This window comes from Otolemur garnettii, unplaced genomic scaffold, assembly GCF_000181295.1.
Source record: "Otolemur garnettii isolate 467f Iridium unplaced genomic scaffold, OtoGar3 scaffold00243, whole genome shotgun sequence".
In the NCBI taxonomy this organism is placed as follows: Eukaryota; Metazoa; Chordata; class Mammalia; order Primates; family Galagidae; genus Otolemur; species Otolemur garnettii.
Window position 1 is genome coordinate 213,539 of NW_003852638.1, and position 17,422 is coordinate 230,960.

The following is a 17,422-nucleotide window of genomic DNA, read 5'->3' on the forward strand; positions in this document are numbered from 1 at the left end:
ATGCTCACCATCCTTAATCATCAGAGAAATGCAAATCAAAACTACTTTGAGATATCACCTAACTCCAGTAAGATTAGCCCATATCACAAAGTCCCCAAACCAGAGATGTTGGCGTGGATGCGGAGAAAAGGGAACACTTCTACACTGCTGGTGGGAATGCAAATTAATTCATTCTTTTTGGAAAGACATTTGTAGAACACTTAGAGAACTAAAAATTGACCTGCCATTTGATATTGCAATTCCTTTATTAGATATATATCCAGAAGACCAAAAATAACATTACAACAAAGATATTTGTATCAGAATGTTTATTGCAGACTAATTCATAATTGCTAGGTCATGGAAGAAGCCCAAGTGCCCACCAACCCACAAATGGATTAATAAGTTGTGGTATATGTACACCATGGAATATTATGCAGCCCTAAAGAAAGATGGAGACTTTACCTACTTCATGTTTACATGGATGGAACTGGAAAATGTTCTTCTTAGCAAAGTATCTCAAGAATGGAACAAAAAGTATCCAATGTACACAGCCCTATTTTGAAATGAATTTATAGCTTTCATAGGAATGTTATAACCTAATTATAGCCTTAGAATATGGGGAGGAGGGAGGGAGAGGGGAGGGAGAGGGAAGGGAAGGAAGGTGGATGAGTGGAGGGAGGGTGATTGGAGGGATCATTTCTATGTTTATCCTACAAGGGTACAAGTGAATCTTTCTAAAAGCAAAGTATGATTGTTTTAACTCAATAACTAAGAAAATGACATGAAGGTTATGTTAACCAGTTTAATGAGAGTAGTTCAAAATGTATATGAAAACAGCACACTGTACACCATGATTGCATTAATGTACACAGCTATGATTTAATAAAAAAAACTAAAAAAAAAATTTAGAACAAAAACATTTGCACCAGAATGTTTATTGCAGCCCAATTCGTAATTGTCAAGTCATGGAAGCAGCCCAAGTGCCCAATGACACATGAGTGGATTAACAAACTGTAGTGTGTATATACCATGTAATACTATGCGGCCACAAAAGATTAGACTTTACATATCTTATGTTTACCTGAATGAAGCTGGAACATATTCTTCTTAGTAAATTATCTCAAGAATGGAAGAAAAATTATCCAATGTATTCAATACCATTATAAAACCAATATATAATCACACATTCATACAAATGATAAAACACAGCTATAGTCCAGAAAGCAGGAGGGAAGAGGAGGGAGAGTAGAGGAGAGAAGGGAGACCTGGAAGAGGGAGGGTATTTGATGGGACCTTACCTAATGTGCACAATGCAATGGTACATTTCAAAACTATTAAGAATAGAGTATAAATGTCTTACCACAACAAATAAGCAAGTGAGGTGATGGTTATATTAACCAGTTTATGTAAGCATTCCACATTGTATATCAAATCAACATATTGTACCCCATAAATTCATTAATGTACACAGTTATGATTTAATAAAAAAAGGAAGAGTAATGGCATGCATGCAGGGTACACTTAAGAAGATTTGATGCATATCAAAATACATTATTTTTTAAAAGGCAGGCTAATGGCATGCATCCAGGGTACACTTAAGAAGATTCACTGCATTAGCAACACTTTATTTAGCACAGGGGCCAAGAAATTAGTGCTTTTGGGCCAAATCCAGCCCACTATCTGCCTTGTAAGCAAAGTTTTATTGAACCATAGCCACATTTACTGACGTATGTCTATAACAAATAGGGGATTACAATAACAGAGACTTCATAGTTCACAAAGCCTAAACTATTTACTCTCCAGCTCTTTATGGAATGAGTTGGCCCACTCCTACTTTGGTAGGTCACAGGTTCTTTGATGTATTTTAATGTTTTAGCTAAAATACTGAAATGTTTATATGGAAGAGGGATACCCATGTGTAATCCCTTATTAATATGCAGATTAATTCAAAGGTCCAATGTGTGAACGCTCATGAATTGAGAACAAAAACCAAAAATTTAATAACTAGCAATTTTGCTGGTTAAAAATGCAGAGTGCTAAGGTAGCATGTAATTTCATTTCCCACTCAGCAAACATTATACGAATTCTAACACAATTTGTTTAAGATGTTCCATCCACCTAAATGCTTTAAATACATTTGAACTTTGAAATAGTCAGTACCTACAAATCTAACCCTACCCTCATTTTTTAAGTGGTTGTATTACTACATTATTTTAAGGGTATGACAATTTGGTAACTATTTCCTGATTGATAGATATTAAGCCTATCTCCAACTTTTCAATATGAAAATGTTGTAACAAATACCTTTGGCTTGGCACCTGTAGCTCAGTGGTTAGGGCACAAGCCACATAACCAGGGTTGGTAGGTTCCAACCCAGTCCGGGCCTGCTAAACAACAATGACAGTTACTACAAAAAATAGCCAGGCGTTGTGGTGGGCGCCTATAGTCCCAGCTACTTGTGAGGCTGAGGCAAGTGAATCGCTTAAGCCCAAGAGTTTGAGGTTGCTATGAGCTGTGATGCCATGGCACTCTACCAAGGGTGACATAGTAAGACTCTGTCTCAAAAATGACAACAACAAAAATACCCTTAACATACCCATATGTATACACATTTATGTAAACATCCTTTACATACATATATTATGTTTTTAACATGTTACATATTATATAAAAATACATTCTTATATTTATATGCATAGGCCTGTTTTATGTTATAATATAATAAAAGTCCTTAACGTGTGTGTGTGTGTTTATACAAGTCATGTTTTTCTGTAGGATCTAAATCTTCAGCATATACAAGGTAGTAAAAAGTCATGAAAAAAAAGATGGAGGATTGAGCCCTGGGATACTTTAGTGTGTAGAAGGTGGGCCAGGAAGTTAAGGTGTCAGGTTAAAATAGTAATATATTTAAAATTATGGTACATGCCACTAAATTATCCCTTAAAGAGGGTTTACTCATTTCATTTACCAATAGTGTATTAGACTGCCTTTTCTTCACATTTGCCAACACTGGTTATTAGTTTTTTAAATAAAACATCAGTATGAATGGAAAAACTGGGACTCATTGCTAATTTGTATTTTTCTATTTACCAGTCAAGGCTGAATATCCCTAGTAAAAGTATGAAATTTGTTAATCATGAATATTAGCCTAAACTAGAATTAGTTTTACAGTATAGTAATAATTATCAGTGTTAAATAGTGCTATAGGCTCACCTATCATACTCTTCCTGCTCAGGAAAGTGCTGATTATCAGTTTTTTCAGTCTTTCTTCCTGGAGTTACTCCACTGTCATTGTTATCAGCAGCAGCACCATCATACAGGTTTTCTGATACTACCACTTTATTACTTTTGTGTGTCTTCCTTTTTTTTTTAACCTTAAATGAAAGTTAGATACCAAGAATAACTGTTATTACTTCATTCAATAAAAATAACTTTTTGTTTTCATTGATTGTATTTCTTCACTCAATCTGTCATGATTTTGTCATGAAAATACAGTAGAACCTCTATAGTTGATGACCTCCCTAAATTAACTATCTCCTCAAGTCCTAATTTTCATAAACCAGACATACACCAAATATACTTGTCAGTACAGTATAGTTCCTTATATTGACTACCTCCATATGTTGACCAGTTTATTACAGTCTCTTAAGTGGTCAACTTAAAGAAGTTCTACTCTATTTTGTGCTTACTTTGTACATAATTATATAAGATATCATTATTACAATTTTATCATTGATCTGCTTCATTTCTGTTTGAGTGGATGAAGCAGAATTTCCCAAAATTTTGAGTAAGGAATTTCTTAATTTTGTGTTTTGATTCCCATCAACTCTTCACTGTCTAATATAAATTTTCACTCTGTTTGAATGGCAGGTACAGAAAAAGAAATACAAAAAGACATAAAACATGCCTGCTTCTGTCTTTACCATCTGGATTTTATATTAAACAGCCGGATTTAAAGGCTATGAAATTATAGGACTTCAGGAACAGAAAAAAAGCTTACCTCTTAATGCACTAAGCTATTCTTTTCTCTGCTGCCTTTTATCATTCTTTCTTTAAAAAAGAAATTAGATCCTGGGAGATCAAGAAAATGAAAATGTTCACTGAAATACAGGAACCAAAGTTTGGCCACAGCACAAGGAACAGAGTGAACATGATCTGCTAGTGTGAAACTCTAGAAAATAAGATGTTTTCCAGATACCACATTCAATAACCATGATATTTTATAGCTAAAGGATATACAGTACAAGTAATTATCTGCTTTAACTCCATTATCTACTGATAATACAAGTAAAACCAAGAAAAGATTAAAAAGCTCCAGGAGCTTTAGGAGCCATCAAAGCTCCTAAAATGGCATTGCCTACATTCCATGGCACCAAAAGGGATGATACAATTCCATACTGCTGAATCTGATAAATTACCAGATAAGTTCATCAAATTCATCAGATAAATTAAAAGTGTGACTTTGGCAAAGTAATTCAATGCGTAGGAGGCCTCATTCAATTTTACCTTAAAATATTATCAGACTTTGGTCTATTTTTAAAACTCATTGTACAGAATTCAGTTTTCTGTGCGATAAATTTCCCTCTTAGGACTGCCTTTGTGGTATCCCAGAGATTCTGATAACTCATCTCTTCATTGTTGTTTAGTTCCAAGAATTTGGTAATTTCCTTCTTGATCTTGTCTTTGACCCAAGTGTCATTGAGCATAAGGTTATTTAGCTTCCACGATTTTGTTTGAGTCTGCAAGTTCCTGTTGTTTCTGAGTTCAACTTTTATTCTGTGGTGGTCTGAGAAGATGCAAGGGATAATTTCTATTCTTTTAAATTTGCTGAAGTTAGACTTGTGACCTAGGATGTGATCTGTTTTGGAGTATGTTCCGTGGGCTGATGAATAAAATGTGTACTCAGTTTTATTAGGGTGAAATGTTCTATAGATGTCCGTTAAGTCCAGATGCTGAATGGTTAGGTTTAAATCTAGAATTTATTTGCTAAGTTTCTTGTTGGATGATCTGTCCAGCACTGCCAAAGGGGTATTAAAATCTCTGACTATGATGGAGCTGGGAGTAATCAGGTTTCACGTTTACATGGATGGAGCTGGAAAATGTCCTCCTTAGCAAAGTATCTCAAGAATGGAAGAAAAAGTATCCAATGTACTCAACACTATTATGAAACTAATTGTTAGCTATCTTAGGAAAGCTATAATCCAAATGGAGTCCAAGACTATGGGGAAACGGAAGAGGGAGGGGAGGGGAGGGGGAGGATGGATGAAGAGAATGATATTGTGGGGATCACGCCTATGATTTATCCTATTACGGTACATGTGAATTTGTCTAAAGGTCGAATATAAATGTCTTAACACAACAATTATGAGACAGACATGATGGCTATGTTAGCCAGTTGGATGAGAGTTTTTCAAACTGTATATGGAAGCAACACACTGTATCCTATGATAGAATTAATGTACACAATTATGATCTAATAAAAAATATACTAAGAAAAATAAAATTTGGAGCCAAATACCAACTTTTTGCTGAGCATTTCAAATCATACATGCCAAAACTTACCAGAATTATTAAGCAATATAATGTAAAGATGTGATTTAAGAGAAACATTTGAGAGTAATGATTTTGAAAAGTATGAGAAAATGTATACATGTATATCTGGTGTCAAAAATATCTAAAGTGAACATGATGGAATTATAAATTCCAACAGTTGCAATGAAACAGGTAAACTTGCACACATGAAGGAATATTATATAGATTCCTTTGGCTGGGATATTTCATTTGTTACAATTCTCAAGGATAGGTCCACATTTATATCTCTTCTCACACATTCCTTCCTCCTATTGGATTTCCATTTTATTGTTTAAATAAATGTTATTCATCTATAAGTCAATAAGGGATTAAAAACATCTAGAGGTGGCTTGGCGCCCATAGCACAGTGGATATGGTGCCAGCCACATACAATGGGGGTGGTGGGTTCAAACTCTGCCCTGGCCAGCTAAACAACTGCAACAAAAAATAGCCGGGCATTGTGGTGGGCACCTGTAGTTCCAGCTGCTTGGGAGGCTGAAGCAAGAGAATCGTTTAAGCCCTGAAGTTTGAGATTACTGTGAGCTGTGACACCACGGCACTCTACCCAGGGTGACATAGTGAGACTCTATCTTAAAAAAAAAAAAGTTCTTTTTTCTTTCTTTCTTTCTTTTTTTTTTTTTGATACAGAAAAAGTAGGTTTTTTGAAAAGGTCAATAAAATAGGTAAACCTTTTGGCCAACCTAACCAGGAAATTAGAGTAAAATCTCTCATTTCATCAATCAGAAATGGTAAAGACAAAATAACAATAGACCCTTTAGAAATTCAAAAAAAATCCTTAATGAATATTACAAGAAACTTTGTTCTCAGAAATATGAAAATCTGAAGGAAATGGACCAATACTTGGAAGCAAGCCACCTTCCAAGACTTAGCCAGAAGGAAGTGGAAATGTTGAATGGGCCTATATCAAGTTCTGAAATAGCATCAATTATACAAAATCTCCCTAAAAAGAAAAGCCCAGGACCAGATGGCTTCCCATCAGAATTCTACCAAATAAGTCAGTAAGGGATTAAAAAGGCTAGTTTTAAGGCTTAAAGAGGAACTAGCACCTATATTACTTAACGTTTTCCAAAATATAGATAAAGAAGAAATACTTTCTATGTATCCCAACACATTCTATGAAGCAAACATCACCTTGATCCCCAAACCAGGAAAAGATCCAACAAGAAAAGAAAATTATAGACCAATATCACTAATGAATATTGATGCAAAAATATTCAACAAAATCCTATCAAACAGAATCTAGCAACACATCAAAAAAATTATACACCATGACCAAGTAGGTTTTATCCCAGGGTCCCAAGGCTGGTTCGACATACATAAATCCATAAATATAATTCATCACATAAACAAATTAAAAAACAAAGACCATACGATTCTTTCAATTAATGCAGAAAAAGCTTTTGATAATATCCAGCACCCCTTCACGATCAGAACACTTAAGAAAACTGGTATAGAAGGGACATTTCTTAAACTGATAGAGGCTGTCTACAGCAAACCTACAGCCAATATCATATTGAATGGAGTTAAATTCAAATCATTTCCACTCAGATCAGGAACCAGGCAAGGTTGTCCATTGTCTCCACTGCTCTTTAAAATTGTAATGGAAGTTTTAGCCATCACAATTAGGGAAGAAAAGGCAATCAAGAGTATCCATATAGGGTCAGTAGATCAAACTTTCACTCTTTGCAGATGATATGATTGTATATCTGGAAAACATCAGAGATTCCACTGCAAAACTCTTAGAAATGATCAAGAAATATAGCAGCATCTCAGGCTACAAAATCAACACTCATAAATCGGTAGCCTTCTTATATACCAACAGTAGTCAAGCTGAAAAAATAGTCAAGGACTCTATTCTGGTCACAGTAGTGCCAAAGAAGATGAAATATTTGGGAGTTTACCTAATAAAGAATGTGAAAGATGTCTATAAAGATAACTATGAAACTCTAAGGAAAAAAAATAGCTGAAAATGTTAACAAATGAAAAATCATACCATGCTCATGGCTGGGAAGAATCAACATTGTAAAATGTCCTTACTACCCAAAACAATATATAATTTTAATGCAATCCCTATTAAAGCCCCACTGTCATACTTTAAAGATCTTGAAAAAATAATACTTTGTTTTATATGGAATCAGAAAAAAACTCAAATAGCCAAGACGTTACCCAGAAATAAAAACAAAGCAGGAGGAATCACACTACCAGACCTCAGATTATACTATAAATTGATAGTGATCAAAACAGCCTGGTACTGGCACAAAAACAGAGAGGTAGATGCATGGAACAGAATAGAGAACCAAGAGATGAACCCAGCTACTTACTGTTATCTGATCTTTGACAAGCCAATTAAAAACATTGAGTGGGGAAAAGATTCCCTATTTAACAAATGGTGCTGGGCAAACTGACTGGTGACCTGTAGAAGATTGAAACTGGACCCACACCTTTCACCATTAACTAAAATAGACTCTCACTGGATTAAAGATTTAAATTTAAGACATGAAACTATAAAAGTATTAGAAGAAAGTGTAGGGAAAACACTTGAAGAAATCGGCCTGGGCGAAAATTTTATGAGGAAGACCCCTCAGGCAATTGAAGTAACAGCAAAAATACACTACCTGATTAAACTAAAAATCTTCTGCACAGCCAAGAACACAGTAAGTAAAGCAGACAGCCCTCAAAATGGAAGAAGATATTTGCAGGTTATGTCTCTGAGAAAGGTTTAATAACCAGAATCCACAGAGAACTCAAGCATATTAGCAAGAAAAGAACAAGTGATCCCATCTTAGGGTGGGCAAGGAACTTGAAGAGAAACTTCTCTGAAGAAGACAGGCACGTGGCCTACAGACATATGAAAAAATGCTTATTATCATTAATCATCATAGAAATGCAAATCAAAACTAACTAACTAACTCCTGTAAGATTAGCCCACATCACAAAATCCCCAAACCAGAGAGGCTGGCATGGATGTGGACAAAGGCGAACACTTCTACACTGTTGGTGGGAATGCAAACTAATACATCCTTTTTGGAAAGATGTTTGGAGAACACTTAGAGAACTAAAAATAGACCTGCCACTTGATCCTGCAATTCCTCTACTAGGTATATATCCAGAAGACCAAAAATAACATTACAACAAAGATATTTGTACCAGAATGTTTATTACAGCCCAATTCATAATTGCTAAATCAAGGAAGAAGCCCAAGTGCCTATCGATCCATGAATGGATCAATAAATTGTGGTATATGTATACCATGGAATATTATGCAACCTTAAAGAAAGATGGAGACTTTACTTCCTTCATGTTTACATGGATGGAGCTAGAACATATTCTTCTTAGCAAAGTATCTCAAGAATGGAAGAAAAAGTATCCAATGTATTCAGCCCTACTATGAAACTAGTTTATAGCTTTCATACAAAAGCTATAGCCCAATTATAGCCCAAGAATATGGGGATGGGGGAGAGGGAGGTTTGCAGATTAATGCAGTCATGGGGTACAGTGTGCTGGTTCTATAAACAATCTGAAATATTTTCACCAAACTGGTTAACATAGCCTTCATGGCATTTTCTTAAGGCTCCGTGCCCATAGCTCAGTGAGTAGGGCACCAGCCACATACACCAAAGGTGGTGGGTTCAAGCTTGGCCTGGGCCTGCTAAACACTAATGACAACTGCAACCAAAAAAAGAGCTGGGTGCTGTGGCAGGCATCTATAGTCCCAGTTACTCGGGAGGCTGAGGCAAGAGAATCACTTAAGCCCAAGAGTTTGAGATTGCTGTGAGCTGTGATGCTACGGCACTCTACCAAGGGCAACATAGTTAATACTCTGTCTAAAAGACAACAACAACAAAACCCCCTAGAGGTTATTACATTGTTTTAGCATTTTCCTTTATGCATATCCTGGTTCCAAAGGTCACATGGTATATGGCTAAATTTGATTCCCAGTCTTCATGACACTTGGAAGACTGACCCGGCCCGGGTCAGCTAAAAACAACAATGACAAGTGCAACAACAACAAAAAAATAGCCGGTCCTTGTGGTGTGGGACCATGGTGTGTGATACACCCTTTGGGGGTGGGGCACTATTATTAAAGGGACTTTACCTAGCAAATGCAAGCAGTGTAACCTGGCTCTTTGTACCCTCAATGATTCCCCAACAATTAAAAAAAAAAATAGACTGCTTTTGCTGTTTCCCACAGGTTTTGGTGACTTATGTCTCCATTGTTGTTATGTCTGAGGAATTTAACAATTTCCTCTTTTACCTCTTCCTGAACTCAACTATCATTCTGCATAAGGTTGTTTAATTTCCAAGTCATGGTGTCGGGATGAATGTTTGTGTTGGAGTTGAGTTCGAACTTTATGCTCTGTGGTCTGAGAAGACATAAGGAGTAATTTCTTTCTTTTTCTTTTTCTTTCTTTCTTTCTTTCTTTCTTTTTTTTTTTTTTTTAGACAGTCTCAAACTGTTGACCTGGGTAGAGTGCTGTGGCATCATAGCTCACAGCAACCTCCAATTTGGGCTCAAGTGATCCTCTTGCCTCAGTTTTTTTTTTTCTATCTTTAGTAGAGATGGGATCTTGCTTTTTGCTCAGGCTGGTCTTAACAAGCAATCCACCCACCTTGGCCTCCCAGAGTGCTAGGATTACAGGGATGAAACACCACATCTGGCCACATGGTATAATATCTATTCTTTTAATTTTGTTGAGGTTTGATTTGTATCCTAGGATGTGGTTGATTTTGGAGTACATACCATGAGCTGATGAGAAAAATGTATACTCCTTAGTTTTAGGATGGTGTGTTCTGTATATGTCTATTGATCCCAGTTGTTCTAGGGTCATATTTAAGTCCTTTGCATCTTTGTTTAGTTTCTGTTTAGAGAATCTGTCCAGTTCTGTCAGAGGGGTGTTGAAGTTTCCAACTATTATGGTGTTATGAGATATCATATTGCTCATACCCATCAAGGTGTGTTTCATAAATCTGGGAGCCTTTAAGTTGAGTGTGCAAATATTTAAAATTGAAATGTCTTCTTGTTGAATTGTTCCTTTGACTAGTATAAAGTGTCCATCTTTGTCTTTCTAACTTTAGCTGTTCTAAATCCGCTTGTGTCTCAAAATAAGATTGGAACCCCTCCTTTCTTATGATTTCCATTTGCTTGAAATACTGTTCTCCATCCCTTAAACATAAATCCTGATTTGTCATTCAAAGCTAGGTATGTCTCCTGGAGACAGCATATAGATGGCTTGTCCTTTTTTATCCAATCAGCCAGCCTGTGCATCTTCAGTGGGGAATTCAGGCCATCAACATTTATTAAGAAAATTGGTAAGTGTGGTGGAGTTCTATTCATCTTATTTTATGAAAGTCTATTATGTAGTTTTATCCTTTGCTCCACTATGGAGACTGTTTTAACCCTTAGCTTCTGGGTGTTTACTTTACTGGTGGTCCATTGTGGTGATCAGTGTTGAGAATAGGCCTAAGTAGTTCCTGTAGAGCTGGTCTTATGGTGAATTTCCTCAGTGCTTATATATCTGCAAAAGATTTGATTTCTCTATTCATTCTGAAACTTAGTTTAGCAGGATACAAAATTCTGGCCTGAAAATTGTTTTGTTTAAGAATGTTGTAGGCGGATGACCATTCTCTTCTGGCTCGGAAGGTTTCAGTTGAAAAGTCTGCTGCCATCCTAATGGTTCTACCTCTGTTAGTCAGTTGACGCTTCCTACTGGCTGCTTACAGAATTTTTTCTTTCATGTTTACTTTGGACACGTTTATTACAACATGTCTCAGAGACACTCTGTTTGAGTTGAGATGTCCCATGATTCAATATCCATCTGAAAGGGGTGTGTTGGGGTGTTTAGTAAAACTTAGGAAGTTTTCCTTTATGATGATCTCCAGTAGGGCTTACATTCCTTTGGGACAATCTTTTTCCCTTTCAGAAATCCCTATTATTCATATATATGAATTATAGTTCTCTAAGCACCTGTACTGCTTTCTCTCTCTTCTTTTCTGCCTCTTTAACTACCTGGTTAACTCAAAAACTTTATCCTCTAGCTCTGAGGTTCCTCCTTCTCCATGCATTCTACTGCATCTTTACATTACCTGATTGTCTCTTTCATTTCCTTAAACTCATTATATCTTTTCTATAGTCTACATATCTTTCATCCAACTTTTGGTTCTGTCTTTTCATTTTCTCACCCATTCCTTTTATTGTTGTTATCATCCATATTTTAACTTCCCTTTCTGTCAAGTCCATTAATTTCTTATAGGTGGAGTCTTCTTCAGTAGCTGTCTCATGGTTCCTTGGGGGAGTTCCTCTGTTTTGGTTTTTCATGTGGCCTAAATTTTTCTATTGGTTCCTCCTATGTGTTCTTTCTTCTTGTTCACCACTTTGTCCTCCTTTATACTTCTCACTGCCTCCTTTGTTTTAAACAAAAGTCCTTGCTCTTGATGATAGTATGTTGCATTGTGTCTCTAGGACACCAAATGCTGCTGTGGTTTTTTAGAAGACAGAAAATACAGCCAGCAATCTCTATGGTCTTTATTCCAAACTTAGTTGCCTTCAGTGATCACCTGATTGTTTCCTCAGCATTCATACCCTGCTGGGTTGAGATCTTAAAGCTCACAAGAATCCTTCAGGGGCAGATCTCACAGTGACCCCTGACTCTAGTTCCTGTGGGCTGTGGGAGTCCCTTAGCCTGTCCCCAGAGTGGAGTTCTGATCCTGGCAGGCAGAAGTAAGACAGCCATGCTTTAGGCCCCTGTAAAGACCTTCTCATGACCTTCCCACAATGGCAACCCCTGGCCACTGAGTCACTTGCCTTATTCATCAGATTTCCACAGCTCTAGATCATATGCTGTATCCAGCTCACCAAATCCTCGCTGTGCTCCCTGAACTCTGACTCAGGGACCCAGGTATGGGTCATTCTAGGAGAGCTCAGCTGAATGATCCTTCTGGTCTACCATCTTACTCTGCCCCACCTAATTTATTTCAATTTCTATAAAGCTTTGAGGATGACTGGCAAGTGCATTCTGAGGGCCAAGAGTATGAATGATATGGAAAACATTTTTGAGACTGGGCTCCTTTTGTTCAGGAAATGTCAAGTTAGAAGGTATTTCCTTTTGATTTGTTCTTCCTTTAGAGTTATCTTGGAGAGGCTCTTCCTTAGGATAAGCAGAAATGTTGTATTCTCAAAAATTTTACCAAAACTCTGCTTTTCCTCATTTGTGGTGAGTTCTGAATTATTTTTCTATTCTACTTTGCCTTCATCAATTGACATTTCCTCATACTTTCAAGTCCTGACTATCTAGATACAGCTTCTCTATCAAGATATTTATTCATTTCTAGTTTCTGAGGTATTTTTCACAGATACAAAAGTGTACCAATAATTACCTGCTTGTTTCTCAGATGTTTTTAAAACAACTCTATCCTTAAATAATGGAGTATGAACAAAGAAAAATCAGAATGTAATTAAAATTTTTTTGTTAAACTTCTTAATCTATGTTCAACTATTTCCAAGTCACTGGATTATAACTAAAAAGTGGCAAATAATTTGTCTTAGCCTAAAACAGGAGAAAAATATGAAGCAGTAAACTTAACTTTGTTGCTGTTTATTTTGATTAAACTTAACTCACTGTGTGTTATGTCTACCAAAAATGAGTTAGCAGATGATCTGTAGTGTTACAAAGACTTTCTATTCTTATAAATGTTTGACCTCACCATACTTTAAATAATGAGCCCGTACAGTGAATATATGACTTTTCAATTATCCTGAATATACTTTTTCTAAAGATTATTAACTGGAAAGTAGGCACACTTATTATGAATAATAACTATTAGCAGCCCAAATAAACACCAATCATAAAGAAAAGCAACCTCTTAAATTTTAATTCAAATTGTATATGATAGTGTTACATCTCTAGGTAGACTATTAGTTTAAGGCCAGTTCCAATACATTATAAAGTCCACTAATGACAGTGGATACAAATATATTTAATAATATTGACTTATTTCCTACATTGAAATCATTTAGAAAGTTATTGTTTGTATCCTAATAATAAAAGTCCCATTCTGAAAGGCATAATTCTGTTAATTGACAATTAGGTTGATTTTATGACCCTCTTCTCCCCCTGAACATAGACACTGAAGTCAGTTAGAGACCATCAGTCAGTTAGAGGTCACCTATGCATTACTGACTAGCAATACAAAACTAAACTCTTAACCACTGGGAATCATTACTTCTTTAACATGAAGCCAAATGAGTGGCCATCAGGGTTAATTTGTTCATAATTTATATTGCTTAATAATTTGAGTCAATATTTAATGCCACCTTCCTTATCACATAAGAAGCTTATAATATTTCAGAAAATTCCAGAAAAATTTTACTTCAATTCCAAGGGTAAAGTTTAGCTATAAGTTACTACAAATTCTAAATTTTATAACTAGTTAAAATGTTTTCAAAATGAAATATTAAATTAAGTCTTAGTGATTCTAAAAGGCTACACTAAAAAGTAATTTCTTCTAGACTATGCTGAATTATTAAAGCAAGAAGCAATATTAAACCAGAAATGTAAATTTAAATTTTTACATACCTGTGGCTCATTATTTTTACTTCCTTCAAGCCTTTCTTGCTTTTCTTTTAATGTCACTTCTTCATCTTGTTCTGATGACAGATTCATACATTGAGTTAAAATAAAAATAGACAGAAAAATAAAATTTATTATTATTTTATTAATGGAGCTTAATCTTCAGTGGGATATTTACTTCTTTAAGAAATATTTTTAATTATCCAGAACTTCCACAAACCACTTGGATAGACACTGGATATCACCAGGTTTCAGCATACAAAACACCTTAAAGATTCACAAGCAAATTCATCCACCCAACATAAATAAATGAAACTGTCAGAAACAAAACAAAATTTAAAACAACAGTAGAAACATGTAAAATAACACTAGATACTGTTCTCCACTTACATTAAGGATTTCCAAAATTACTGTTATTTACAACTTTGTCAGGCATACCCTATTCCTTATAGCTGAAATATTTTCCTCTACTATCTGATGAATTTCTTTTCATCTTTTAAGTCTCGGACTATGTGAAGTCTTCCTTGATTCTGGCTATTTCCCCCCAGAGAAACAGGCATCTCCTTCCTCGGGAATACCTTAGTACTTTATCCATTTTTCTACTGTATCTTTTCCACCTGAATTATCAACCCCATTTATCATTGGGCAAGAGGCATGAGCAGAACTCTCTCCTAGGAAGATAGATAAATGGCCAACAAATGTGAAAACAATGCTCATTCCTGTTTCTTGGGTCTATTAAGCTTATGAAGAAATAAGAGAAAAAATGAGTCACTTGTACACGTAAATAACTTTGTATTTATAGCTTGCAGTCACTAGTCCAGGAGATAACCAATCACCTTCTGTACAAGATAATGTTAATTCTACAGGTAAGGAAAAAAATAGTAAGAGTGAAAAAATATTATATATTTTAATACTATAGCCTAGATCATAGGAGTGATTAAGGGCACTGCATTTAACTACATAAAGTGGAACATATATTAGGTGCAGTTAATAGAGTGGATGTCCTCAAAGAATTAAGACTGATTTTCATACATTACTTTAAATAATATACAGCCAGCAGTCCTTCAAAACAACAATCTTAGTGAACTGTTATTCACTAAAACAAGGTGGATACACCTGAGGAGATAATATATAGCCAATTCCCAATGATTCCTATCAATATGAGGAACATGAATTCTAACCTAGAGTCACATAAATTATAAGAAATAATTTAGCGGATGTGGAGAGAAGGGAAGATTTTTACACTCTTGGTGGGATTGCAAACTAATACAGCCTGTTTGGAAAGAAGTATGGAGAATCCTCAAAGAGCTAAAAATAGACCTTCCATTTGATTCTAAAGTCCCATTACTCAGCATCTACCCAGAAGAAAAAAAATCATTTTATCATAAGGACATTTGCACTAGATTGTTTATCACAGCTAAATTTACAATTACCAAGAAACAACCCAAGTGCCCATCAACTCATGAATGGATTAATAAACTGTGGTATATGTATACCATCAAATACTATTCAGCCATAAAAAAGATGGAGACCTTACATCTTTTGTATTAACCTGAATGGAGTTGAAACACATTCTTCTTAGTAAAGTATCACAAGAACAAAAAAGTAAGTATCCAATGTACTCAATTCTAAATATGAAGCCAGTAGATGAACTAATATATGCCCACACAAGAGAAAAACTCAATTCAATTCAAGATGGGGAATGTGAGGAGGAGGGAGAGAGTACAAGGGGGGGCAGTGTGTTCTCACTTAATGGGCACAATGTAAGGGTACATGGCACACCTCCTGGGAGCAGGACATTACTACAACAGTGACCTTACTTAACAAATGCAAACATTGTAACCTAATCGTCTGTACTCTCATATTAATCTGAAATAAAAAAAGAAATCATGTAATATTTGATTTTGGAAGGTACTTTTCCACAGATTTTATCACTGATGGTCAAACTAGTAGAATCCCAATCTAAGGAATCTGAAAATAAAGTTTTCATTTGAAAGTAAATGAAGCCAAGCCCAGGCATTACAGGACTGAACTACCTATGCTTCTTTTTTCTTTCTTTTTTTTTTAGAAACAGTCTCACTTTGTCGCCCCTGGTAAAGTGCCATAGTGTCACAGCTCACAGCAACCTCCAACTCTTGGGCTTACATGATCTTCTTGCCTCAGCCTCCCCAGTAGCTGGGACTACAAGTGCCCACCCAACGCTCAGCTATTTTTAGAGACAGGGTCTTGTTCTTGCTCAGGGTGGTCTCAGACCTGTGAGCTCAGGCAATCTACTTACCTCAGCCTCCCAGAGTGCTAGGATTACAGGCATGAGCCACCATGCCCAGCTTCCCTATGCTTCATTACCTTCTTCATGCTCTTTGTTTTCTGGTGGTTGTGACTCATGGAGGGTAGCATTTCCTTCTAGAGACACAGTTCCAACAGTAATCTTTTCTTTATCTAATGAGTTCTTCTGTCCCAATTCGGTTGATCCTGGCTTGTTTTTGTTCATTGATGGTGCTACAGATGATGATTTAATGTCAACTTCCGAATTCTCAAAATTTTTAAAAATGTTATCACTGATGGTCAAACTAGTAGAATCCCAATCTGAGGAATTTGAAAATAGAGTTTTCATTTCTTAGAAAGTAAATGGTAACACAATCTTGAATCTTGACTAACCTGTATAAGCCTTATTTCACAGAAGCAGCTCCATGTTCTCTCCTCCCCCACAAACACACTATGTCCTAGACTTGCCATTCATTCAGATAAACAAAATTTTAACTACCATCTCTTGTTTTCCATACATTTTTTAGTATTACTTACTTGCATTCACTTAGCAATCTCTATCACATACATTGTTTTCCATGAGAGCTTCATTTGTTAGTATTTAAGATACTTGAGGGATATGAACTTTTTAAAGTTAATAAAAACTATGTCTAACCATTTTAAGTTTACATATGCTTGAGACTATTATGTCCCTATATGTTCTAGACACATGGGCTTTAAAAAACACTTTTCATGGGTGGGTGCAGTGCTTGGTGCCTATAATCCTAGCATTCTGGGAGGCCAAGGTAAATGGATCACTTGAGCTCAGGAGTTCAAGACCAGCCAGAGCAAAAAGAAAAATTAGGCTTGGTGCCTATACCTCAGTGGCTAAGGCACCAGACACTTACATTTGGAGCCTGGACCTGCCAAACAATGACAACAATAGCAAGAAAATAGCTGGGTGTTGTGGCAGGTGCCTGTGGTCCCAGCTACTTGAGGGTCTGAGGCAAGAGCATAGAGGGAGGCTGTATCTCAAA

General features: G+C 36.0%; 1 protein-coding gene across 1 annotated transcript in view; it reads right to left on the bottom strand.

The window, feature by feature from the left end:
• The window catches only part of LOC100946172 (POTE ankyrin domain family member A-like), a 232,966-nt gene that overhangs the window by 156,369 nt on the left and 59,175 nt on the right, over window positions 1-17,422 (bottom strand). The window contains exons 7-8 of the mRNA XM_023508312.1: window positions 14,148-14,218; window positions 3,196-3,356 (exon numbers count right to left, since the gene is read on the bottom strand). Coding sequence (XP_023364080.1) covers window positions 3,196-3,356; window positions 14,148-14,218 — 232 coding nt within the window. The remainder of the gene's footprint in view (window positions 1-3,195; window positions 3,357-14,147; window positions 14,219-17,422) is intronic.